Source organism: Peromyscus leucopus, chromosome 16_21 (assembly GCF_004664715.2).
Source record: "Peromyscus leucopus breed LL Stock chromosome 16_21, UCI_PerLeu_2.1, whole genome shotgun sequence".
In the NCBI taxonomy this organism is placed as follows: domain Eukaryota; kingdom Metazoa; phylum Chordata; class Mammalia; order Rodentia; family Cricetidae; genus Peromyscus; species Peromyscus leucopus.
In genome coordinates this window covers 20,720,872-20,748,140 of record NC_051084.1, presented here as the reverse complement: position 1 = coordinate 20,748,140, position 27,269 = coordinate 20,720,872, and the positions used below count along the sequence as shown (strand labels likewise).

Here is a 27,269-nt window from a genome sequence, read left to right as displayed (position 1 = left end):
CAAGGATGAAGAGATGAGTGAGCAGTGGCTAATTTTGAAGGGGCCCTGGATTTGATTCCCAGCACTCAGGTGGTTTCTCATAACCATCGTTAACTTCAGTTCCAGGGGATCCAACACCCTCTTCTGGCCTCCACTGGCACCAAGCCCACAAGTGGTGCACAGACATACGTGTAGGCAAATCACCCACACACATACAAAAAAATTTAAAAGGGGATACAGGTATGTTCAGAATGGTGCAGGAACTGAAAGGAATGAGCTGGAAAGTTCCTGGTACTGAGCTGCTGGGGGAAGAGCCCACAAAGGCAAGCAAGCTCTCTGGCTTTCTCAGACACTGAGTGCAGTGGAGTCAGAATAGTACTTTTGAGCAATAGACTTTGAGCTTAGATTAAGGCAGTGAAAAGTCGCAGGGAAGGATTCCTATTCCATGTCCTCACCCCTGGCCCGTATGCCCTGTGACTCTGTCCTTCATAGCAGCCCCAGGCTTATCTTTGGGAGATGCAGATTGATTAGAACATGATTTCTTTAAACTGTGTGTTCCACCTCCGTGTGGGCCTCAGTGCAAGGTTTCTGGATGCACAACAACTATAGTTTTCAGAGTCACAAGTGTTTCTAGCAGCACTGACCTGTGTTGCATCCTGTGACTTCACTGCAGCCTTGGCTAAATTGACAAGTTCTGGACTAATTTTGTTGGCAGAGAAATTTCAAGACCGCCTAATAGTGACTCTGCCCTGTGGTTATTAATGATTACTCTTACGCAGATATACATTGAGAAAGAGGAAACAGGGCTATATATATATATAGCCTGTTTCCTCTTTATATATATATGTGTGTGTGTGTGTGTGTGTGTGTGTGTGTGATGTACAGTTTGAGGGGAAAAAGAGCGCAGGTAATTTGATGTTGGAACCAAGGTATGTGCTGAAAAAGAAGGAGAAGCCTGATGTGAAATGGAATAAATGAGGGAGTGGTGCCCTCAGGACAAGATGCCACCCAGCTAATCCTCTGATTTGTGAAAGGAAAAGGTTCGAGGAATTTCCTCTACCTAAAAAGCAGCTACAAAGGAACGTTTATGCAAATGTAGTTCAAGGAGGGGCTAGGTTCCATCCAAAGGAAGTAGTCAGACTTGGCCGCTTCAGCCACATGGCTCTGGTTTTAGAGCCATGAAGGATACAGGAGTAGTAAAGGGGTTGTGGAACTTCCTCCATGGGTAAGGAGAGCTGCAGGGACTGGACATGTGGCAGTAGAGTCCCTGCAAGGAGGCCCTGAGAGGCCATTTTGTGAAGATGTGAAAGTGAAACCTGGGTTGTGTTAGAGACCACAAAATGTTGGAGGTACAAGAGCCTTGGGACCCATGCCAGGGAAAACTGAATGCAGGGAGTGGAACCTGCCCGAGAGAGGGAAGTGTGTTGTGGTTAGTAAAGCCGGGAGGACAGAGCCATGTAAGTAAGCCTTTGACACTGGACACAGAGCTGCAGGATTTGGAGTTTGCCCTGCTGGGTTTCGACATAGAACTAGCCCCCACAGATGTAAGGTGTCTGTCTACTGAATGAGCTAGAGCACATTATAAATCAGTAAACTATTACACTTCTATAATGTGAGTTTAAGGGTTTTCAACGTTGTTTTCTGTTGTGACATCTGTCTTTCAGATATTTTGATCATGTGGTGAAATTCTTCAGAAATGGTTTCTAAAGAGCTGTTTTCCAGTTTTCCTTTCAACGTGATGCTGTTTCCCTCCACAGGTTTGATTGTAAATGCATCACCAGGAGGCAGCCCAGAATGAAGAAGGCAAACAGGAGTGTTGGCTCGGTGCCTAAGGTGTCTGGGGTGAGCAAACCGCAAGCCGTAGAGAAAAGCAAGCCCGAGAACGGCTCTTCAGCACCCGCGGGAGGCAAGCCTGTGAAGCCCAGCACAGCAGCATCTTTGTCAAAGGTATTAACATAGCAAGATTTGAATGTGCAGTGGGTTTTAGGCATGCATTTTAATATGCTGAATTTATTAAAGGAGTATTATTTGGGGTTCACTCTCTACAAGTACTAGGGACACAAGTCTTGGAAGAGATCTTACAGCAAGGTGGCCTTAATTGGTGTTTTGGTCCATCCTTATGAATGAAACTAATAATAGGCTCTGCATGAAAAAAATAACCAAGTGCCTGCTTTATGTAGGGTGTTGTGTGCAGGTGAGCTGGAGGTAGAGTCTGCCTTCGGGGAGCTTGAGGAGGAAAAGATGGTCATCATGAGATGCAAGCAGGAACAACTGAACTATGGTGAAATGTCAGATGCCCAAGAGACAGACAGTATGGACAGTAGATAATGCTCCTAGTTCAGGAAGGCTTTGAAAAGCACAGGCGAGCTGTGTTAAAGGATGCCTGGCTGTCATGTTCCTGTGACTAACTGACAGTGTCCGTTCCGTCACACACACTTTTATAGCATGAATCTCTTTGTTTGCTTGTTTTTGTTTTTTGAGACAGGGTTTCTCTGACTCTGTAGCCTTGTAGTTTTTACCTGTCCTGGAACTCTATCTGTAGACCAGGCTGGCCTTGAACTCAGAGATCCTCCTGCCTCTGCTTCTTCAACAGCTGATCCAGTATTAGTCCTAGTTAGCCTTGGGGGTTTTAATTCAGTAAGAACATAGTTAAATTTTCTTTAGACTTTCTTAGAGACTGGATTAAGTTCTTTTTTAGTATAGAATTGTGATTGGACTAGAGACTTTGGGGACAGAGATGAGTACATGGCTTCAAAGGACTGTGGCCATAATTAAAATAGAATACAAGTGGACAGCGCGGATCAAGGACTTAGTCAGTGACAGATGGTAGCAGGTTTGCTGTTGTTGTTAGATTTGAATCTTTTAGCCCAGGATGGATTTTGGGAACATAGCAGTTTTCCAGAGGTATTCTCACTCTTAGGGTATTGTGTATTGGTTTGGGCTATCCAGGGGTTGCTACATGCCAATCTGTCCGTCTGTCTATCTATCTAGTGTGCACATGAGTGTGCATTCGTATGTGTACCCTCAGGCCACAGTGTGGGAGTGGGAGTCGTTCTTCCATCTTTGTGTCACAGGGCTTGAACTCAGGTTGTTAGTCTTGGTGTCCCGCATCTTTACCTGCTGAGTCGCAGCCGTTGCCCTCCACCCCCTCTCTTTAAAATGTCTTTTGTTGTTGTTGTCGAGGTTATGTTTGAAGACAGGAGCTTGCTGTGCGGGCCTGTCTGGCCTCACCCTCCCTGCACTCCCCCTGTCTCGGCCCCCCAAGTGCCTAGATGACAAGTGTGTACCACCGCACCCAACTCCTCGTGCAGTGTTGGATGCCGTTGCACACGGATCCACAGGTCCTCTCCAGCCCTTCCAGTTGAAACGTTATTTCCGTCCTGGCCTGCTTCCTTGCTTTAGTGCTGGGATGTTTGGGGTAGAAACTGACTACAGACTCTGTCTAGGAGGGGTTCTGCCAGTCTGACAAGGAGAAACCAAGCATGGTCTGACCTCCAGCAACCCTTTATTCAGGCAGAGGGTTTTAGGTTGTGGATTCACTTATTTTAAAAGCACTTCAGAAGAACAACTTGGGATGTCCATGTGTGTTCTGAAAGATCTAATAGGAAATGCCGTTCTGTATTTCAAGGTTGTTAAAACTGAACCCGGGCTGATTCAGTGGGCATGGAGGGCCCTAATCTTTTCCTTACAATATTCTTGATGAGTTGCTAGTTGTCATCCTGTGGCCTGGGGGACAGTGCCAGGAAGGACCTTTGCCCTACTCCCGATAGACTGACTCAGCACCCTCAAGTGTTTCCTTGGTGGTAGTACTGCCACTCTTTCATGTAAGGGAGATGGCGTGTTCTGACCTAACTGGTTACTTAGTTGCTGGGCCGTCTTCAGAGTGGAGTGCCTGTGTGACAGGTGACCTGTTATTTATGTGACTGGAAGAACAGGTTGAAGTGTTGTTGTTGGATGATGTGTACCACTGCCTGCCTTCTATGTCCCCTGTGTCAGATTTACTGTGGTCTATGCACTGAGCAGGCATGTCACAGCTGAGGTGTGGGTCTGGAGTTGCTGGGAGTTTGGTCTTGAAGGGTGAGTACTTTTCCACTGTAAAGCAAAACGGTATACTGCTCTGCCAGCACACACCAGCTGTTCCTCTTCTAGGCTTTGTTACAGCAGCAGATTTGTTTAAGTGTGTGTGCATTGTGTTGGGGAGTGTGTGGGTAGATTTGTAGTAGGGAGGGTCAGCTGTCATACTCTGGGGACACTTTGCCTGTACTGGGTCAGCTAGAAAACTGTTGTTGAATAGAAATTGAAAAAGAGTCAGGAAAGAAAAGGCTAAACTAAGCAGAAAAAGTGAAAACATTAAAGAGCTTTTGAGAGGCTCAGAATTCAACCCCGTGGCAGAGTGCTTGCCTAGCAGGTGTTATGCCCTGGGTTCCATCTCTAGCACTGTATAAAAGAAGGGGGTTGCCACCTCTCTGACTTATTTATATTTTGTTTTTCAGAGTTACTGTAGTTCACTGTTCTTCTGGCACAAGCCTCCCACAACCTTCATTCCTGGGACTATAATGGAGCATTGATGAGTAGCAGGATAAATGAAGTGTTTTGTTTTTAGTTATTTAGAGATCATGTGTACATACTTAACCCCATTCATACATTTTTGTCATTGGTCAGTTTTCCCATGACCCCTTTCTCATAGGGTAAGGGTAAAAAAAAACAGCACTTGAACTTTTTTAGTATCTCATTTCAGGTGCCAACTCTAGTTAAGAGTCCCGAGGATGATCTTTGTGACTTAGAGCTCCAGTCACTCCAGATGGGAGCTGCGGTGCTAGGAGACGAGCAGCCATCGCTCTCTGCAGTGAGATGGAGGGAGGGAGGCTCTTCTCACACTTGTTCTCACACAGGGGTTGTGCCGATCTGGTTAGGGCTTCGGCTCTTTGTCAGTCAGTAGCTAAGCTTCTTTTCCATGCCGAGGTGGTCCCTCAGTGCTGGCACCTTCCTCTTTGCATGCTGCTCAGTTATTCATAGCACTTGAAGAAGCAGCAGAGTCCCCTTTGGATTGGGAAATGTTTTTTTAAAAATCGATGGAGGGAACTAATAAGCTTCAGTCAGAACACAAGTAACCAATAGTACTCTGTAATTATTTTGATCATACTTTCCTGCAATTATTATTTTGTAGTATAAAAGCTTAGTTAACAGGGTTGTAGCTTTGCCATAGGCTGCTTGTATACACACACACACACACACACACACACACACACACACACACGCCCATCCATGCACACAGGCACACAGGTAGAGGGGGTGAGTCGGGGGAAGAGAAAGAAAAAGTTAACAGTGTGGCGGTTCCCCTCTGAAATGTACAATTTGGAAAATAATCTTAAAATTTAGGAAAATACATAGACTAGACTTGACCATGAGGTGTATCTAATACTTTGTGAGATTTCACTCTCTGTATCTGCAATATTTTTGCCAAATTAATTGAATCTTGCATCTGTTGTTAAAGGTTCACCCATAACATGTTCCTTCATCAATTTCATGTTTTGGGATGTTATTGATAGGGAATTATTTATGGGAATGTACATCTATTTATGGAATCATAGCATAATTAGAAGAAATGGAAAAACAGCAGTGAGTGTACAAGTAGTCTAATGTAAAAGGCAAACTGGAAGGTACAGTGTTGTTTTGAACTTGTTTTTGCGTTGTGCAGATGCATTGGCAGATGCTCTCAAAGTATACACTGAGCTTAGTGAATCCTTGTGCAGTGGATGTACCCTGCAGCCACCACTCAGGGCAGGAAGCAGCATTCCTGCTTCTCAGCATCCTCGCTAGCAGCCTCGCTAGCACCTCCCGAGAAGTAACTACTGCCTCAGTGTTCAGCACCAGAAATTCATTTGCCAGTTTTGATTTTTATACAAGCGTAACTACAAACGCTGTTCTTACTATGTGTGTTGGGTGCCTTATCCATATTATGGTAAACAACAGAACTTCCTTTGCTGCTGGTTAATACTCCATGTGATTAATAGACCTTAGTTTACTCACCTAGCAGATTGTTGAGTGACTTTCAGACTGCACTGGGAGCTTCTCAAGACCATATTGTTAGGAGCATTCTCACGGACATCTTTATGACCCCTGCATCCTCGTTTCTGTTAGCCCTCTAACCAGAGTGTGGCCACTGTGCTGGATTTTAATAGGCTGGTTAAGTTGCTTCTCAAGCCTGCATACCAGTTTGCATTCCTGGGTGCTTAGTGCCACATTGTTACTTCCTTTATTTTAACCATTCAGGGCTGTGTAGGGGCTTGTGTGGGAAGTTAATTTGCATGTGTTTTATGAATGAGATGGAGCACCTTTTGTATGTGCTTTCTTACTTGTTTTAGAGACAGTATTCTATGTTACTGAGGCTTTGGACTGCTGGTCTCAAAGCCTCAGACTACCATGCCTGACTCTACCATGTATTTTTTACTAAGAATCACCACATACTAACTTTTACTATGGTGTTATAATATATATATATATTAATATATATATATATATGTATATATATATATATATATCAAACACACAGAGAGTTTGTCTTAAACCATTTAATTGTAAATTGTAGACAGTAACGATCCTTTACTGCTGAATATTTATATTTTCAAGAAAACAAACATTCTCTTTTATAGCCATAGTACAATTAAAAACCAGGGCATTATATTACTGTAAATCCAGTAGTTAGCGTATTGGCTCATTAAATTTACTAATACAATAGAGTTCATTACCACAAATGAGAATTTCTTTTCTCTTTAAAAAAGGTTTGCTTTTGTTGGTGGTGGTAGCGCATGCCTTTAATCCCAGCACTTGGGAGGCAGAGGCAGGTGGATCTCTGTGAGTTTGAGGCCAGCCTGGTCTACAGAGCGAGATAACTACACAGAGAAACCCTGTCTCGAAAAACCAAAAAATAAATAAATGGAAAAAAAAAAAAAGGTTTGCTCGTATTTTGTGTGTGAAAGTGTGTTGCCTGCATGTGTGTCTGTATAGCACATGCCTACAGTGCCTGCAGAGGCTGGAAGAAGCGTCAGGTCCCCAGGAACTGGACTTGCAGAGAACTTCTGTTTAGATCCTTAGCCCATTTTTTAAATTGCCATTGTTTCCTCGACTCTTTGATTTCTGAGTTCTTTGTCTCAGGGTTTTATTCTTCTGTCACATGTAGAGCTGGCAAAGTTTCTCCTACTCACTGGTTCCTTCTTCACTCATGATTGTTTTAGTTTTGTGAGGTCATATTTGTCATTTGTTGACCTGAATTCCTGTACAGATGGGGTCCTCTCTGAGTCCTTTCCTACACCCAGATCTTGTAGACACTGCTGCTGTTTACTCCCAGCAGTTTCAGTGTTTTGGGTTTCACAGTGAGTTCTTTGATCCACTTGGATATAATTTGTGCATGGTAATAGATACAAATCTAATATCATTTGCCTGTACACATCCAGTTTTCCTAGCACCATTTGTTGAAGATGTAGTTTTTTATCCAGGGGTTTGGTTTCTCCCCTCCCTCCCTCCCTCCCTCCCTCCCTTCCTGGTGTGTGTGTGTGTGTGTGTGTGTGTGTGTGTGTGTGTGTGTGTGTGTACATGTGTACATGTGTACAGGTCAGGGGGCAACTTGTGAGAGTCAGTTCTTCCCACCATACAGGTTACAAAAATTGAACTCAGGTCTTCAGGCTTGGTGTCAAGTGTGCCATCTCTCGAGCCCTCTATACCACAAAACTGATTATTTTTTAATAGCTGTGTGCCACACTATGTTATATACCAATGCATACATTTACACTGTCCTTCCCGAAAGAGTGTATTATCACACTTTTTCTGTTTTTGCCAGGCTGGTTGGTATCAGTTATTTCACTATTTGGTTTCTTTTCTTTCCTTTCTCTTTCTCTTCCTTTTTATTTGTTTGTTTGCTTGTTCATTTATTTCTTTATTTTAACTGTGATGAGGGTTTTAAAACTTTTTCTAAACTAAAGTTTTATCTTTTTTTATTTTTATTTTTATGTACTTAAGTAGATCGAAGTCTTTGTTTCATGATTTCAGAATTTCTGGTTGTAGTTAGAAACTTTATTTTTAATGTGGTATAAAACACTTCAAACTCATATTCTTTTTCTACTTTGTGAATACACAGTTGACCTAGCATGTTTTCTTGTAAAACCTGTGTCTTCTGAATGACTTTTAAAGCCATAAATCAACTATCTTACTATATAGTTTCTTTATAGAATTTTTTGGTTATTAGTATTTTGGTTTTTTGAGACAAGATCTCTCCATGTAGCTCTGGCTGTCCTGGAACTTGCTACATAGACCAGACTGGCCTTGAACTCAGAGAGATTCACCTGTCTCTGTCTCCTGAGTGCTGGGATTCAAAGTGTGTGCCACCACTCCTGGTTTATTATACTATGGTGGTGGTGCTGAGCGTACAACCCAGGACCTCACACATGCTGGATAAGAGCGCTCCTGCTGAGCTGCACCCTTGCTTTTGGACTCTTTTTTGGCTTCACTGATATATTTTTTTCCCTTTTCTGTACTATGTGATCTGAGTTACAAGTTCAGAGTTTGTGATTTGGTATCCCAGTGTGTGTTTGACTTTGTCAGTACCCAAAGGCAAGTTGTAACCTGAGAAGCGTGACTAGGATTAATCTCCCTCTTCGCATGACTTAGAGAATATTTTAGCCTGGTCTGCAGAGGGAGTTCCAGGACAGCCAGGACCACACAGAGAAACTCTGTCTCAGGGGAAGAGAGAGAAGGAAAGAAAAGCATATCTAACATAATGGGGAAGACAAATTAGTTTGAACATAGCTTTTTTTAAAAAAACATATAAAAGATGATTTGAAAATACACTTGTTGGTCAAGCGGAACGCTGCTCGTGGCTGGCCGCCGCCCGCAGCGGCCATGCCGGCGGCAGAGGAGAGTGCTGATCGGAAGAATCAGAGGCGATGGTTACCTTTTTAGAGCTTTATTGGGAGAGGTGGGGGAGGGGAGAGAAGGAGAGAGAGGACAGACGGAAGGAAGGAGCGGAAAAGAAAAGAGAGGGGTGCACAGAGGGCCCACCCGCTTTTTAGGTTGGGACGCCATTGCAGGCTGATGACGTAATTAAGGACAGAATCCTTACAACACTATGTTGCTTTTTTATAACTGCTAATGGATGAAGATTGATGGGATAGGTAGAGAACTTGAGATTTAGAGGTATTTTGTACCATAGTTGATAGCTGCGTTTTACTAGCAGACACAAGTCTTCATGGTTAATGTCATTTCCCTGTTCTCTTTATCCTATGTATTTAGATGTCAAACAGTATGACAATCCTTAATTATCCGAGTATAATTTTGTAAATGTTTGAAAAACTGATCCCTTTTCCGTCTATTTTTAGTTTTTAATTTAAAAAATATAGTATGAGTGTTTTGCTTGAATGTATGTCTGTACCCCTTGTATGTCTGGTGCTCACAGAGGCCAGAAGAAGGCATCAGGTCCCCTGGAACTGGAATTACAGATGGTTGAGCCACCATGTGGATGCTGGGAGTCAAAGCTGGGTCCTCTGCCAGTACTCTTCACCACTAAGCCATCACTCCAGTCCCCTATTTTACTTTTTATCTTGGTTTTGGGTTCAAACCCAGGTCTGTGAGCATGCTAGGTGAGCATTCTATTTCTTAGCCTCATCCCTAAGTCTTCTGAGTCTTTAAATAAAATGTTGTTACCTATCTGCACTACTGTAAGACAGCTTTAATAATTGACTGATGAAGGGCAGATCAGATGGCTCAGTGATTGAAAGGACATACTGCTTTTTCAGAATATCTAGTGTGGTGGTTTGAATAAGAATGGCCCCCATAGATTCCCTTGTTTGAATGCTTGGCCCATAGGGAGTGGCACTGTTAGGAAGTGTGACCTTGTTGGAGGAAGTGTGTCACTGCTGGGGTGGGCTTTGAGGTCTTATATATGCTCAAGCTACGCCCAGTGTGGGACACATTTCACTTCCTGTTGCTTGTGGATCAAGATAAAGAACTCTTAACTCCTTCTCCAGCACCATGTCTGCCTGCATGCCACCATGTCCTGCTAATGATAATGGACTACATCTGAAAGTGTAAGCCACCTGAATTAAATGTTTTCCTTTATAAGAGTTGCTGTGGTCATGGTGTCTCTTCACAGCAATAGAAACCCTTGTTAAGACACCTAGGTTCACGATACCCAACATTCATATGTTGACTCACAATCATCTGTAACTCCAGTTTCAGGGGATCCATTGCCCTCTTCTGACCTCTGACTCACAATCATCTGTAACTCCAGGTCCAGGGGCTCCAATGCCCTCTTCTGACCTCTGTGGGAACAAATCTCAAATGTGCTGTACAGCCATATATGCAGGCAAAATATCCATACACATTAAATTTTATATATATAATGATGACAACAGACATTTCCATATGGAATCCCTGGTATTGAAAACTGGAAAAAACTTCAGAGTTTACTCATGTATGAACCATTTTTGCTTGTAGAAGTGAATTCGTTATGATTATTTTAGGAGCATTGCTTTAGCCAAAGGTAGGAAATCAGTCAGCTAAAGTGTACTTTCACCTTACGTGGAGAAAAGCTTTGAGTTCTTTTATTAAAAGGCATGTTTTCTTGGTCTGGGAGATGTTCAGTGGGTAAAGGCGTTTGCTGCTGGGCCTGACCACTTGGGTTTGATCCCCAGGATCAATAGAGAATAGATTCCAGTAGATTGACCTCTGACCTCCACCTGTGCTCTGTGCAAGAAGGCACATATATGTGTACACACATGTATACACACACTAGATACATAAATACATAATTATTAAAGTAATAACAAGTACTTTTCCTTTTCTACTGTTTTTTAATTCCTGGTGTTTAAAAAAAGAAGTGAAAACGAGTCTCTCTTAGTCACTTTTCTATTGCTATGGTAAGACACCATGACCAAGGCAACTTATATTTAAAAAAAACAAGAGTATATTGGGACATACAGTTTCAGAAGGTTAGAGTCCATGGCCATCATGGTGGAGAGCGTGGCAGCAGGCAGGCAGTCGTGATGCAGGAGCAGTAGTTGAGAGCTTAAATCTTGATCCGTAAGTGTGAGGCAGAGAGAGCTAACTGGGAATAGTTTGGAAACCTCAAAGCCCACCCCCAGTGACAGAGCTCCTCGAACAAGGCCACACCTCCTAATATTCCCCAGTCTGTCAACTGGGGACCAGGGATTCACATACATGAGCTGCTGGGGGCCTTTCTCACTCAGACCACCACAGGGGCTCATCACTGTTTTTCCTTAAATGATATTTTTAAAGCCATTACCATCATCTGTAGTGTGTTTCTCTTAAAAATCCCCATATTTTTAATCATCTTTATAAAGTATGAATGTTACAAAATACACCTTAGTGGTGGTGATCTTTGGTGTCCCTTGATATCCCAATGAAGTCCCAGTTTTTGTTACTTGTATTACACAGGTCTTTAAATTTTTTTCGGTTTTTTTGCAAATTTAACACTAGAGGATTAGATAAGCTAAGCTGCATTCCAAAATAGTTTCTTTTAGAATCATGTAAAGTATTGAAGATTTACTTGACTCTTAGTGGCAATTTCTAGAACTTACAGCAGTCAGTATCGGCTATCCTCATTGTTGCCTGTATAGTTTCATTGAAGTGATCCCTGTTCATGAGTCATGTCCTAAATGAAAGTTTAATAAGGATAACACCTTCCTGTCTTTGTCTGAATCGGGCACAAGTAGGTACACAGCAGGCATCCATAAAATCTTTTTTTTCTGTGCGTGATTTAGTGTCTTAAGAAGATGTTGTGATTGCCTGTAACTCTAAAGAGACTTTGTGTCTGAGTCTATAGCACAGTGGTGAGCTGCTTATTTATTAAATGTCAGGAAGTCTTATTAGTATAATAAAAGTCCAGAGCCTTGCTGAGTCTTCACATTAATCTTGCTTCATTTAGTCAACGTCTCTTTATTTCCCTTTGCTTCCAGACCAAGAGCAATGATGACCTTTTAGCTGGAATGGCTGGAGGAGTAAATGTGACTAATGGTGTCAAAGCAAAGAAGAGCACCTGTTCATCCGCAGCGCCTTCAGCACCTGCCCCTGCCATGACCGTTGTGGAGAATAAATCTAAGATTAGCACAGGTATGGCTGCTACTCAGTCCTGTACTCATCTGCTTTGGCTGTCCAACTCATAATCAGCCCGGCACCTTCATATCCACCCTCCTCCGGGGGGCGGGGGAGAGAGAGAATAAGAGAATGTGTGTGTGTGTAAGAATGTTTTACTTGTTTATGTGTATATGGTTTCAAGGCTGATCACTTTGTATTGGGTAACCAGTTAGGAGGCTGACCCTGGAGAGGTTAACTTTCTTTCTTCCAGCAGTCATTGTTTGCTGGAGTGGGACCCTTTGAGATTTTTCTCCCTGGTTAGCCTGTCTATTTATAACGCTATTATTGTTTCTGTCTTGTTTGTGCAGTTACTTCTAGAGGAGACAGTCTTATGGCAGTCTTCCTGGTACCTGGTTCTTACAGTCTTTTTGCCTCCTCTGCTGTGATGTTCCCTGAGTTCAGATGCAGGAGCTGTGATGTAAATGTATCCGTTGGAGCTGGGTTCCCTACAATTGGTTGATCTTAGCATTGTGTCCAGTTGGGATTTTCTGTAATGGCTTCAATTTTTGTAGAGAGGCTTTGTTGATCAGGAGTCATGGCCACACTTGTGGTACAGCGATAAGATTTAGAGTGAAGTAAGGAATTATGCTAGTCTAGCAGAGTGGTGGTAGAAGTCTCTTTGGCCTAGGTAATTCAATAGATTTCTAGTACCAGGCATAATTTCCTTTCCGTTGAGTGGGCCTCAGTCTAACTAGACAGCTATTGGTTACCACCAACATGTGAGTGCCACTTTATTGCACCTTTAGGATAGCTTGCCATGGTGGGTATTGGTGTGGATCGTAGTCACAGCTGGGTAGGACTGTTAATGGCTTCCCTCCCTTAGCAGTTTGCATAGTACTTCCTGGTACTATGGAAGCTAGACTGCGAGAGATAGATGGCTTTTAGGTTAGACCCAGCTTAAGTCATCCGAGTCTAGTGTACTATGTGTGTGATTTCTTCAGCAATAGGGGCTTCCCCTCAACCTCTGATCAGAAACCAAGAACAACAGCCGTAGCCTGTGTAGTTTTGGGAGTCCCTTGACTACCCTGACCAGCTACTCAAAAGGATTTTTCTTGTTTCTGGTACTGGGGTTTTTGTTAGTTTGTGGTTCTTTTGGGGAACATTGTCAGCCCAAGTGGCATTTAAGACACACACACACACACACACACACACACACACACACACACACACAAGTGTGTCTTATATAATTTCAGGTGAATATTAAATATGATTACTTAAGGCTTTATCAATCTTAGTATTATTTGTCCCTCTTCCCTTCTCCTTAGCTGTTTGTTTTTAGATTAATAATATTAATCTAATTATTATAATAAAACTAATGAATAAAGTTAATAAATGAACTTAGAAAATCTGACCGTTTAAGGAGGAATATTACCATATTTTACTTCTTATAGTTACAGGAAAAAAAACCCTTCAAAACTAACAGTGAATATAAGATCATGTGGTGAAACCCCTTAATTTGTACAATTAATATGTACTAATAAGTAATTATAAAATATGAAAATGTCACATTATATGAGAAGGCATATGAAAGAAAAGCCAATTGGCCACCGTTATAGGGACCCCTCTTAAGTCATTAGGTAGCCATCAGCCCCTTTGTTTGTGTTAGACTTTCCTAGCCCAGGTTCCGACTGTCCCCTTACCCCTTTGAACCTCTGCAATCTCTTCTTACATTCCAGATCACACTCCACTGTTCATTTTAATGGTGGTGTGGTATGATTAACCAGAGGGAATGATTCCATCCTTACTTTCTATAAGCATTATTTTATTTGATCCTCGCTCATAGGGCAAGCATGTTGAGATGAAATACTCTGTTGCCACCTCCTCTTTGTGACTTCTAGAGCTGAGCAGGGGCACATCCAGTGTGCACATGTGGTTTCCTGTTGATGGTTACACCTGACCTCAGGATTCATTTATTTCCTCCTAGGATTAGGTACTCTAGTTCAGATTGGTATGTCTGTTAGTCTCCTAGTACACCGTAATGCAATACCACAGACTGAGTGGTTTACACAACAGACATTCATTTTATTATAATGTGGTCTGTAAATCAAAGTATTGGCATTACGGCTCCTCCTGAGGCCTCCTTGGCTATTTGGCTGCTTTCTCACTGTGTCCCCCGCAATGTGTCCCTCTGCTTCTGTCCTAATCTCCTCTTTTTGTAGACACAAATCACACTGGATAAGGGCCACTCTAACAGCTTGACTTAGTCAGTGTTCTGTTGCTGTGAAGAGATACCATGACCATGACAACTCTTATAAAAGAAATCATTTAAATTGGGACTTGCTTACAGTTTCAGTGGTTTAGTCCATGCAGGGAGGGAAGCATGGCGGCGTGCAGGCAGACATGGTGCTGGAGCAATAGCTGAGAGGTCTACATTTAGAAAGAGACACTGGGCCAAGCTTGGGTTTTTGAAACCTCAGAGCCCTCCCCCAGTGACACACTTTCTTCAACAAGGTCACACTTCCTCTAACAAGGCCACACCTCCTAATCCTTCCAAATAGTGTCACTCCCTAAGCATTTAAATATTTGAACCTATGGGAGCTGCCATTATTCAAACCACGACACAGCTCTATCTGAATTTAATTGACTGATTGAATTACCCTGTCTACAATACAGTCACATTCTAGGGAGCAGTCATGGCTTTAACATACACGGTTCTGGGGACATATGCATGGTTCAGCCCCAGCAGCATCCTTATTCTTCAGTTCGTTGGCTGTCTGGTGATCTTACTGCTTTAGTAGAAGTAGCTTGGATGGCAGGCCTGCACACCCCCAGGCCCAAACAATCAGTGAATTTTTAAAGAACTGCCATTTTCTGTAGTGGACAGCGAGGCTACAGAGGTGGTGTAGGAAGAAGATGGTTACTTGTGTGGGGGCTGTAGGTGTGTTCTGAAGCAGCTCTGCAACTGGAAAGGAATGAAGATACCATTTACCTCAAAGTTTTGACGAGTCTTCTATAAATTAATGCCTGTAAATTTGTTCCTCTCCCTGCATTGTAGTTCTAATGGTTGAACCCAGAGCCTTGCACATGCTACACAAATACTCTGCCTCCCTCTTGACCTACTCTGAGATTTTCCTGTGTGTACATGGAGTAAACCTAAAAGTTGTAGTTCCGCGCAGAGCTCTTGTTACTGTTTGTGTGGCCCTTTGTGATTGGAAACTCGTTGGCATTTACTTTGGGTGTCATTTTCCTGTGTCTTGTAGGTCGCCTGGACTGGGTGTATTCTGAGGCTGGCTTTCCCTTCATGCTGCCCTGTGATCTCCTTTCACTCTGTTTCCTGTAGTTGATCACCTGACTGGTTGATCTTAGAGCCCATCCTAACTGAGCTTCCCCTAGACTATTGCATTCCAGCCAGTATTCTGGTCCTGTTATATCTTTATAACAGCTTTATTGAGATATAGTTCATAGTCCATAAAATTTATCCTCCTAATGTATAAAATTGGAAGTATAAAAAGGAGATTGACTTTGAAGATGACCAATTGCAGGTCTCTGTCAATGTAGAGTGAAGTTCTGGGCTCTGAACACATGCATTTTTGTTGCTAATAATTTTTTCTTAAATTCTTTGTTTTGAACACGTAGGCACCAGTTCCTCAGCCAAACGGAGTACTTCAGCCGGAAATAAAGAATCCAGTTCTACTAGAGAAAGATTACGTGAACGCACACGGCTAAACCAGAGCAAAAAACTGCCTTCTGTGAGCCAGGGCGCTAACGATGTGGCACTGGCCAAACGCTCTCGCAGTCGCACTGCTACAGAGTGTGACATCCGAATGAGCAAGTCTAAGTCGGACAATCAGATCAGCGACAAAGCTGCTTTGGAAGCCAAGGTGAAAGATCTCCTCACACTGGCCAAAACCAAGGATGTAGAAATTTTACATTTGAGAAACGAACTCCGAGACATGCGTGCTCAGCTGGGCATTAACGAGGAGCCTTCTGAAGGGGATGAACAGTCTGAAGAGAAGGAAACCATGATCGCTCACCAGCCAACTGATGTGGAGTCTACTTTGCTGCAGCTGCAGGAACAGAATACGGCCATCCGCGAGGAGCTCAACCAGCTGAAGAATGAGAACAGAATGCTAAAGGACAGGTTGAATGCATTGGGCTTTTCCCTAGAGCAGAGGCTGGACAACTCTGAAAAACTGTTTGGTTATCAGTCCGTGAGCCCAGAGATCACTGCTGGTAACCAGAGTGATGGAGGAGGAACCCTGACATCTTCAGTAGAAGGTTCTGCCCCTGGGTCAGTGGAAGATCTCCTGAGTCAGGATGAAAATACACTCATGGACCATCAGCACAGTAACTCTATGGACAACCTAGACAGTGAGTGCAGCGAGGTCTACCAGCCCCTCACTTCAAGTGATGATGCTCTGGATGCCCCCTCGTCTTCAGAGTCGGAGGGCATCCCGAGCATAGAGCGCTCTCGGAAGGGGAGCAGTGGGAATGCGAGCGAGGTGTCCGTGGCTTGCCTGACGGAACGGATTCACCAGATGGAAGAGAACCAGCACAGTACCAGCGAGGAGCTTCAGGCTACTCTGCAAGAGTTGGCTGACCTCCAGCAGATTACCCAAGAACTCAACAGTGAGAACGAAAGGCTGGGAGAGGAGAAGGTCATCCTGATGGAGTCACTGTGTCAGCAGAGTGATAAGTTGGAACACTTTGGCCGACAGATTGAGTATTTCCGTTCCCTTCTAGATGAGCATCACATTGCTTATGTCATAGATGAAGACGTAAAGAGTGGGCGCTACATGGAACTGGAGCAGCGTTACATGGATTTGGCTGAGAATGCCCGTTTTGAGCGAGAGCAGCTTCTAGGTGTCCAGCAGCATTTAAGCAACACTCTGAAGATGGCGGAGCAAGACAACAAGGAAGCCCAAGAGATGATAGGTGCACTCAAAGAGCGCAGCCACCACATGGAGCGGATTATTGAGTCTGAGCAGAAGGGCAAGGCGGCCCTGGCAGCCACACTGGAGGAGTACAAAGCTACTGTGGCCAGTGACCAGATAGAGATGAATCGCCTGAAGGCCCAGCTGGAGAACGAAAAGCAGAAAGTGGCCGAGCTGTACTCCATCCACAACTCTGGTGACAAATCGGATATCCAGGACCTCCTGGAGAGCGTTAGGTTGGACAAGGAAAAGGCAGAGACTTTGGCCAGCAGCCTGCAGGAAGATCTGGCTCATACCCGGAATGATGCCAATCGGTTACAGGACACCATTGCTAAGGTATTGCCCAAGCAAAGATGTTCATTTAGCGTCACACAGCTGCCATATATAGCACGCTTGTTGAAAAGCAGAAGTGCTTGCTTAAGGTGCCATTGCCTTTTATTTACAGTCGTTCTCAAGTTTTCAAATGTGCTACCTTAAATAGAGTAAAAGTTCTCTTATAATATTCTCATTTTCCTCCCAAATGGTCTATAGTTAAAATGAATTCATGCCTCCTGGGCAGTAGAGAACTTTATATCCTCATCTTTAATACACTGTGGCACAGGCTAGATGCTGAGTCAGGATTTCCATTTTCAGGGATTGATTGGCAATGTCTGCTGCCTTTTGTCTTGCTGTAGTTGTAGATTTTTCAGATAGCATTTTCTTGTGAGTTAGTTCTAGTTTAGAGTACAGCTGCACCTATTTCTTGGAGATGTAGGAATTACTGCTGGCAGAGAGAGCTTAGAGATGATTCTTCTAGTCTTCATTTTACAGATGTTCAGTGTAATAGTTCTGCCTTAGGATTTCTGTTGCTGTGAAGAAGCACCAGGCCCATGGCAACTCTTATAAAGGAAAACATGTAATTGAGGTGGCGGCTTACAGTTTCAGAGCTTTAGTCCACCATCATCATGGTAGGAGATGGCAGCGTGCAGGCAGACATGGTGCTGGAGAGGTGGCCAAGACTGTTACATTTTCAGGCAACAGGAAGTGAACTGAACATCTGGCGGTATCCTGAGCATAGGAGACCTCAAAGCACACCTCCACAGTGGCCACTTCCTCCAACAAGGCCACACCTCCTAACAGTGCCACTCCCTTTGGGGGCCATTTTCTTTCAGACCACCAGAAATAGTGAAGACTCACTCAGAGGTAGGTTCCTGGTGTTCTGACCAGGGTTCTTTATCAAGAGATTGTTGAAGTGAGTGTTTTTGTACAAGATATCTATTCTGTCCCACATTTTGTTTCTTTTTTAATGTGTATGTGTGCTTGTGTTAATTTATGGCACCTGTGTATGTGCCCACAGAGGCCAGAGGAGGGTGCTGCAGTTACAAGCTGTTGGGACTCCTGACGTGGGTGCTGGGAACTGAACTAGAGTTGTCTAGAAGAGCAGAAAATGCTCTTGATTGCTGAGATCTCCCCTGCCCAAGTGCCATGAGTTTTAAAGAGAGAAGTTTTAGCCGGGCGGTGGCGGCACACGCCTTTAATCCCAGCACTTGGAAGGCAGAGCCAGGCAGATCTCTGTGAGTTCGAGACCAGTCTGGTCTACAGAGCAAGATCCAGGACAGGCACCAAAACTATACAGAGACACCCTGTCTCGAAAAACAACAACAAAAAGAGAGAGAGAGAGGGAGAGAGGAGAGAAGTTTTAGTGCACCTTTGGTTAAAACTTGAATAACTCATATTTTAACTATTTTCTTGATCCCTTTTTAAAAAATCATTTCCCATTTGTTTCAGAGGTGGAAGGGGATAGAATATGTGCATGTTGCTGGAGGGCGTCAGTCAGGACAACTTGTGGGAGTTGGTTTTCTCCTTTTCTCATGTGAGTGCCAAGGACTGGACTCAGGTCATCAATTTTGGCAGCAAGTGCCCTTACCATCTTGCCAGTCTGTTAGTCATCACTTTTAGAGATACAGTTCAGGAGATACATGTTGAGGGGCACTATGAACTAATACTTTGATAAAGGCTATTAGAAATGAAAAATTTATGTTTTACTTATTTTTTGAATGTGTGTGTCTATGTGACCAGGCTGTGAGTCTTGTGAGGAGGATGACGTATTGAAACGTGTCTTCTTCCTCCACCGTGTGGGTCCGGGGACTGAACTCAGGTCTTCCGGCTTGGAAGGTAGCACTTTACCAACCGAGCCATCTTGCTAGTCTTAATTTTTTTTAGTGGCTTCATATTTGATTTGAGTTCTTTTTTTTTCTGTCATAAGTACTGTATTTTTTTTTTTAGTGGTAGGAGAGCATGTTGATCATTCATCAAATGCACACTTTATACTGAAACCGGAAAAGAGAGAAAATGTCCCCCAAGTGCTTCATAAGTAATCTGGTTCAGTTCAGTAATACATTGGTGTTATTTCGGCCAGTGATTGAGCGGGTCTGTGCTCAGACATATCACGTGGAAATCTTGCTGTAGTGCCGCTCCTCGTGTTGTGTTTAGCTGGGTTTCGGTCTGTCTGCAGCTGCTCACACTTAGCCTCTGGGTCAGACAGTAAACACTTCACTTGTGAGGTTATCTCGAGCTGTCATCGTTCCTTCAGGTAGAAGATGAGTACCGGGCTTTCCAGGAGGAAGCCAAGAAGCAGATTGAAGACTTGAATCTGACGTTGGAAAAAGTGAGATCAGAGCTGGAGGAAAAGGAGACAGAAAGGAGTGACATGAAGGAAACTATCTTTGAACTTGAAGATGAAGTAGAGCAACACCGAGCTGTGAAGCTTCACGACAACCTCATCATTTCTGATTTAGAGAGTGAGTAACGAAGGACTTTCTGTTCCCTTCTGTTCAGCCCTTTGCACACTCGTGTTCAGTGGTGAAAATAGTAATCTGACTGGCACATAGTCTGGACACAGTAGCACAGCTGACTTACAGAATTACACATTTGACAGAGGTGTGCTTCCTGAGTTGGGAAAACTTTGAGTATGGTTTGTTCTCAGATGTTCAGTAGAAGCATCCCTTGAAAACTGCATCTCATTTAAGCAAAATCACTTACATGAAAAGCCAATGGAGTCAGTTATTTTCTAGACCATAAGAAATGCCATTTATTTACTTTTAGTGATTGCAAGTGTACAGAATTTAAAAAAAAAAAAAAAAGAAAGAAAGAAAGAAAATACCAATCCTGTAGCATCCTAATTATGGAGCACTGTGGTTTTTTTTTTGTTGTTGTTGTTGTTGTTGTTGTTTTTTAATTTATTTGACTTTTCTGATTACTCTGAAGATCTTGTATTATGGTAGAATGAAACCTCCATTTTCAAGTTTCATTGTACTTTGCATGATAGATTTTTAAACTTTATTTTGAAGTTATTTTGGATTTGTAAGAAAGTTGAGAGATCAGATTTTCATATGAACCTAATCTATTATCTTATAAATTGTTTATTAGTTACAAATGAGAAAAGAGAAAAATAACTGCTTAGGCAGTGTGGAAAGTTGGGCAGTACTTTGGGTTTCCCTGTGGGTGATGGAGGCCCATAGATCCGAGGCATGGCACACGTGAGATACATTCTGACTGAGGCAAACACTCACCTTGGAGAAACATCAGACAAACAAGATGATGTGTGTCCAGTAGTGGAAGTGTGAGGGTGCTACAGCCCTAGAAACATTAGTATTGTGAAAGAGAAAGCCTATGGAAATGTCCCAGACGAAAGGAGATTCAGGAGACATGATAATTAGATGTAATGCCCTTGTCTAGACAGGTTCATTACTATAGGGGAAAATGATATAAAGGCACTAATCGAAAACTAAGTTGTGGCTAAGAGATTAAAGATATGTTAATAATACATTTAGGAAGTTGATAATTACACTATGTTTACATAAAATATCCCTGTTCTTAGAAACCACACACTGAGTTTTCCAGGTGAAGGGCTGTGATTACTACACCCTGGAGGAGTTCTGGGAAAAATTAGGTTGATGGGTAGAGAGAGAAACGAGGGACCGCAGTTTATAGAACAAATGAGCACACACTCCTGACACCGGGGGGCCGTCGGAGTCCATGAACCCATGTACTGTCTGCCACTTCTTGTGAGTTCAAATGATTTCCAATGGTACGTTTCAAACACTCTTGTCTGGAGCTTTCATCTAGATCCATACGTTATTAACAAGTTTTACGTTGTATTACTCCTGCCTGCTTTTGTGACGCTGGAGATGAAGCTCAGGAACTTGTCCATGTGAATGTCACTTTTGTACCACTGAACTACATCCTCTCATTTGTACACTTTCTTTTATATTACAGAGCTGCAGGGAATGGGGTAGCTTTTTCTGATGCATTAAAGTCTTTAAATGATTGGGCGTATGCAGTATTCCTTTGGACACTGTCAGTTTATAATTCCTTGACAGTGTTGATTAGCAAATACAGCATTGGGCCTATCGATAGGTTGGTGGGGACATTTGAGATACTGTCAAAGAAGAACAGGTCATTTGTGGGAAATTGTCAGAGATTCTGAGCTCTGGTTAGCCAGACCCTGAGTCTGTTTATTGAACAAGGTTTTGTTAAAACATTCTGGGGCTTTTCTATTGAAATAGCTAATGATGAGACTAAATCTTTTTGAGATGATGTTGTGTCTGTGTGCCAGCTGGTTTTGTGTGTCAATTTGACACAAACTAGAGTCACAGTTGAGGCTTCTTGAGATCCAGCTGTAGGACATTTTCTCAATTTGTGATCAATGGGGAGGGCCCAGCCTATTGTGGGCAGTGCCATCCCTGGGCTTGTGACCCTGGGTTCTGTAAGAAAGCAGGTTGAGCAGGCCAGAGGAAGCAAACCCGTATCACCCTCCATGGCCTCTGCCTCAGCTCCTGCCTCCAGGTTCCTGCCCTGCTTCAGTTCCTGTCCTGATTTCCTTCGGTGATGGACTCTGATCTGGAAGTCTAAGCCAAATAAATATTTTGTCCTTCCAGCTTGTTCTTTGTCATGGCATTTTGCGGCAGTAATAGAAACCCTAACTAAGACAGGCTGCCATGAACTTTCTCACCTACAACTTAGAAACCCTTCAGCGTGATCTTAGTGATGTGTCTGTGACTCAGTGCTCAGTAGTGATTGATTAGAGTGCTAAGCCATCCTCAGCTTCCTCAGCTACTGCAGTCAGATCTGTCACAGAACCAAAAAAAAGTCAAAGGACTTTCAAGCATTTATTTTTTGTTTTTTAAAAAAGATTCATTTTTACTTTCTAAATTGTGTACGTGTTTGCGTGTCTATGTGTGTGTCTCTGCATATGTGAGGCCAGTGTCCAAGGGGTCCAGAGGAGGATGTCAGAGCCCTGGAGCTCTGATTCAGGTGCTTGTGAGCGGTCTGACATGCACCGGTGCTGGGACTGAACCAGGTCCTCTGGAAGAACAGCCAGTAATCTGAACCACTGAGCCATCTCATCAGCCCTAGCTTAAGTTTGTATTTTGTATTTGAGAGAATTTATTTAATTCTGCTTCTTTCTTATTACATATGTTCAAGTTTTTATTAGCATATATTAATTTTACATAAGAACGTTGCTTTTTGATATTTTATGTGTATATAATATATTGTGATCATACTCATCTCTTTACTCCACTGTCTGTCTCCTGCTGATCTCGTCCTCTCCAGCTAGTGTGTGAGCCCGTGAGTGTCATTAGGGTTTCTTACAGGAATGTGGGTGGATTTTTTTTTAATTGGTGTTATTTATAGGCACATAGGCAAGCCACCAGTGGTTACAGTGCGGTGTGCATCCCCAAACAGTAGCTGCTTATAAATCCTCAGAGGGGCGGGAATGTTGCTTCTTGCATGTAAGAAGTTTTTAAGTTTTCCCGATTAATTTTGGGAGTTCATTCAATGTCCTGTCCATTTAGTAAGCTGGTGCTACCCTTTTCTCAGGCAGTCCTTTGGGCTTTGAACATGGGAAGAGTGACATCTTGTGGTAGCTGGAGCATTAGCTAGAGAAATGTTAGATGATGACGATTGGGGCGGCAAAGCTTTACAAATCATTCATTTTCAACATGTGGAATTTAACTAGAAAATGACTAAAACTCCTGAGTAATTTTAAAAAAATCCATACAGCTTCTTCCCCAACTTTTTGAGATGAAAAGTTCAAATCTGTGTCAATTAGAAGAGTGCTTATTACTTACTCAGTGCTCACCGCTGACAGTCATTGCCACTTTCCATTGCTTGTATGTGTGTGTGTGTGTGTGTGTGTGTGTGTTGAACTGCTTAGTGTGTTCCACCCTGTGACGTATAACTCTTAAATATGTCTGCGTGGGACTCAGAGAAGGAAGAGTTCCTGGGCACGTCTACTAAAGGCAGTCTTACTTTCCTACTGTCGTCGACTGGTAACCTGCAGTTAGATTTTTTTCAGTTGTCATCCAAAGGTCTCTTGATAGCTTTATTTACTCTCAACTTCTAGTAATTTTTAAAATAATGCTACAGATTCATCCCAGGACCTCATGAATGTTAGGCAAGCTTTATGTATTCATGTATTTGGGACTTTATTTGTCTTAGACCAACTGCAAACTCCTGGCCTTTCTGCCTCTGAGTTTCCACAGTTATAAGATTATAGGTGTGTGCTGCCACACTCTCCTGTCTCTCTCTTTCTCTCTCTCAAATGATAACCAGTGTCCAAACTAATTTTCTACTTTATGTTAGATCTCTAGAGTTTGATGGCAGTCAAGTTTTTTCTGTAGAAAATTCTCACATTTGGAGTTAACTCATCATATATCACATGCTACATGAATTTGATGACAAAGAATTGTTATTTGAGAAAGCAAGATTTCCTCTGTAGAATAGTTTAACAAGCGTCATCACAATTCATCAGCCCCCCCCCCCAAATAAGCAATAGCAATCACTCCCCAGTCACCCCAAGATAAACCCTGTATTCGATAGTTGTTGCTCCTCAGTACTGTTAGCATTCAGACCCACCCCTGGGGGACTCGGCCAATAAGCAGTTGGCATCCTGACAACATCATCTTATGTAAAGTCCTCTTTAAGAGAACCCCCTTCCTCTCTCTTGCCACAAGTTAGTGCACACCTCCTCCTTTCCTTTCTTCCCCTTTATTTTTCTCTTTTTCTCTCAGCCCCAACCACTTCCCCCTCTTCCCGTCTCCTTTCCCCCAATAAAACTTTCCACGTGAGCGTTATCGCATGATGTGAGTGACTTTTGACTGTGCCTGTTAGCCCCCACCCGCCAAGGCCACCCCGGCACTGTTTTTAAAATACAACAAGTATCCCAAGATAAATTCCTGTATTTAATAGTAGTGGGTCCCCAGTTACCCCAAGAAAAACCTCATATTAAATAGAAGTTGCTCCTCAGTCACTGCAAGATAAATTCCTGACCTCAGAATTGGTACATAGGGTTTTACAACAGCTCCTGGACTCAAGAATGTGGAGGAACATATGCTCAGAATGAAAGGACAAATGGAAAACTGCAGGGAAATAAAAACTACGAAACAAAACAGGTAGGCATTCTAGAACTCCCAATTTAATGTGTATTATAAAAAACTTCCAGTCATTTAAACATCAAACTAAATGAACAGAACAGTGAACTTGAGGGTTTTAATCTGGTCATTCTGCAGGAGGAGGTACAGAGAGAAAACAGTTGAAGAAAATGAATAGAGATTAATGACCTATGAAATCATCTCAAATTTACAGCACATTTAGAGTCCCAGGAGACTCCCAGATCACACCAGCACCATACAGTGTGTACCTGACCTTCAGTGCTCTAGTCAGTGGCTGTAGCATCTAAGCCAGAAGACATGATATAAACTCCCAACTTCCAGTTCAGAACAAGGCTTCAGATCACCATGTCCTTCCTTTCTCAAAAAACCCAGTATGGATGAAATATAAAAGCCTCAGTGAAGCTAACGCTGAGATAGAAAACAGTTGGCTTGTGCCAGTAGACAGTCATTTTGAGTAATTCCTGGAATATGGAAAGCAGATAGAATCAGGGGTATGGAGAAAGAAAACAATAGAAAAACCTGCAGACCAGGAGAACCATGAGTGAGACTCAGAGTAATGACGTTCCCAGCAAGCTCTGGGTGGGAGGGGAGCAAATGATTAAAACTGCCTGCTCAGGGCCGGGCACTGTCCTGAGGCCCCGACTTAGCTGTCTCCACCTCTGCTGATCTGCTTCTGGGCTGAGTCTTCGGGATAAAGGAGTAGAACAGGGCACCAGGCTCTTCTTGTGACCCTGCTGTCAGAAAGGAAAGTGGATGGTGTCTGCAGAACTGCAGGCTACCATGGGTCTAGGTGAGAGAACATACATGACGAAGAAAAGAAGCGGAGTGAGTGTGTTATATTGATGCGCTGATGACTTGAATGATACCAATAGACCACCAAGTATGTCAGCATCTTTGTAGTAGTCCATAGCGTCTTTCGACCCTTAGGTCTTTATGATTATTCTTGCGGAATCATTATCGCTATATCTATGTTAACTTAGTTGCTGTTCTGGAGTGAGTAGCCATAGTGGAAAATTAACTGATTTGTTTAAAATTAGGAGGGTGAAACTAAATTGATATACCAGTGGACTCCATTGCAGTTATTGCTAAGAAATTTGTGAGAGTATGTCACTATGCCGATTCTGTTGGATATCAGTTCTTCATAATAATATAGAAAAGTACGCAACAATGTAAGGTTACTTGTGCAGTTTGTTATTAATCTCGTTAATATAAAGAACAGTGTTGTGATCTTATAATATATAAATTAATTAAGAATCACCCTAATTAGCTTCAGGTACTCTTCATGCGGACCATAGTGCTGGTAGAATGACATTATCTGGTGTATGATTGAATAGATTTGAGCACAGCATGCTTAAACCCAACAATTGATAGAGATGAGAGTATTACTATGAGTTTCTAGACAAAGCTGGTTTCTATAGGATGTTAGTAGGACCAGCAAAGCTTAATAGGTCTGTAGCTCCATAGTCTTCAAGAATGGTAGGTGATTGATGAAGGAGGAGTAGGTGTGGTAGGATGAGGGCATTCGAAGTTTCAGATGAAATGTGGAAAATATGCGAAAAACTCAGGACCTTGAGGTAAAGAGAACTGCATTGTAGATAAAGACATGAGCACCTGATTTAGATGAATTAAAATCGCAAATCACTATAGAAGATGGTTATGGTATAATGTTTACTTGAAGATATACATGCAGCTGCAGCTGCTAAATGACTGCCTAATAGCATAGCTTGAGTTCTCGATGAGAACCTAGTAGACTCTTTTCAAGAATATTAATGGAGATTACATATATACACGTATGGATTTACTAATTTTGTAATATATTCACACACAACTTATATTAATTATGTAACAAAGAAGAAGCAGTACAAATCAGAGATTAGAAGTGTTAATCTTAATTCAGTTAAAAAAAATCAGATTGTATGTTATTTGTTATATCATATGGAATTTATATGCTCAAAGATCAATGCTTTAATTTTAGATTTACTATACTTGCAGTGATAAAATTTCATGAATAAATTATAAATCTAAAAAGACTCATATAAAAGAATACTTTCCGACAATAATTTGTGTGAGAAGAATTACTTAAAATTGCAACATATTTAGTCGCTGCTCTCAAGTATCATTTGAGCAAATGGTGCAAAGTGTAAAAAGCTTGGAGTCATTCATCTTTATGCAGAGGTATATCAATAGATTAGCATACCATATTGATAGTGGTTAGAAGAGCTATTATCGTAAATGCATGCTATTTATACTTTGAAAATGTAGTGTTGATATATCCATTTAATTAATGTAGAAGCAGCTTAGCTCCCTCCGTAAACTTTCGAGTACCATCCTAGAGAAGCAATATACAGGCTTTTGTCAGATCGTCATGGTGTGAGTGATATGTTAAAAGTACTTCTGCACTCGCTAGTTAAGCTACTAAACTTTGCTAAAATGAATCATATTAATATTTGAGATATTATTCCATTGTAATTGTTGAGCTTTTATGGTCCCTGATTGTTATTCCATGTGCAAATTACAAGGTACAGAGGAATGAAATTGGCGATGATTGTTTATTTGCAGAATTAGGAAATTTAATATGTACCATTATTATATTATTCAGGATTGTCATAGCATCTTTGAGTTATGAAAAAGCTTGTTAATACTATTGACTAAGTTTATGGGGCAATAATGGATATACTACAATTAAATGACAATGCTCCATCATGTCTGTGTTAAAATGAACGTTTTATGCCTATTAAATTAATCTTACAAAAGTATAAAACCTACAGGCCAATGCTGCGATTGTGTATGTTTTGGCCTATAGAAGATCAACAGCATCTAAGGATTGGCTAAT

General features: G+C 42.2%; 1 protein-coding gene across 1 annotated transcript in view; it reads left to right on the top strand.

The window, feature by feature from the left end:
* Specc1l (sperm antigen with calponin homology and coiled-coil domains 1 like) overlaps positions 1–27,269 on the top strand; it is a 112,567-nt gene that overhangs the window by 17,915 nt on the left and 67,383 nt on the right. Inside the window, exons 2-5 of the mRNA XM_028874212.2 lie at positions 1,737–1,926; positions 11,949–12,102; positions 15,703–17,336; positions 19,573–19,780. Of these exons, the coding sequence (XP_028730045.1) occupies positions 1,774–1,926; positions 11,949–12,102; positions 15,703–17,336; positions 19,573–19,780 (2,149 nt within the window). The 5' untranslated portion in view covers positions 1,737–1,773. The remainder of the gene's footprint in view (positions 1–1,736; positions 1,927–11,948; positions 12,103–15,702; positions 17,337–19,572; positions 19,781–27,269) is intronic.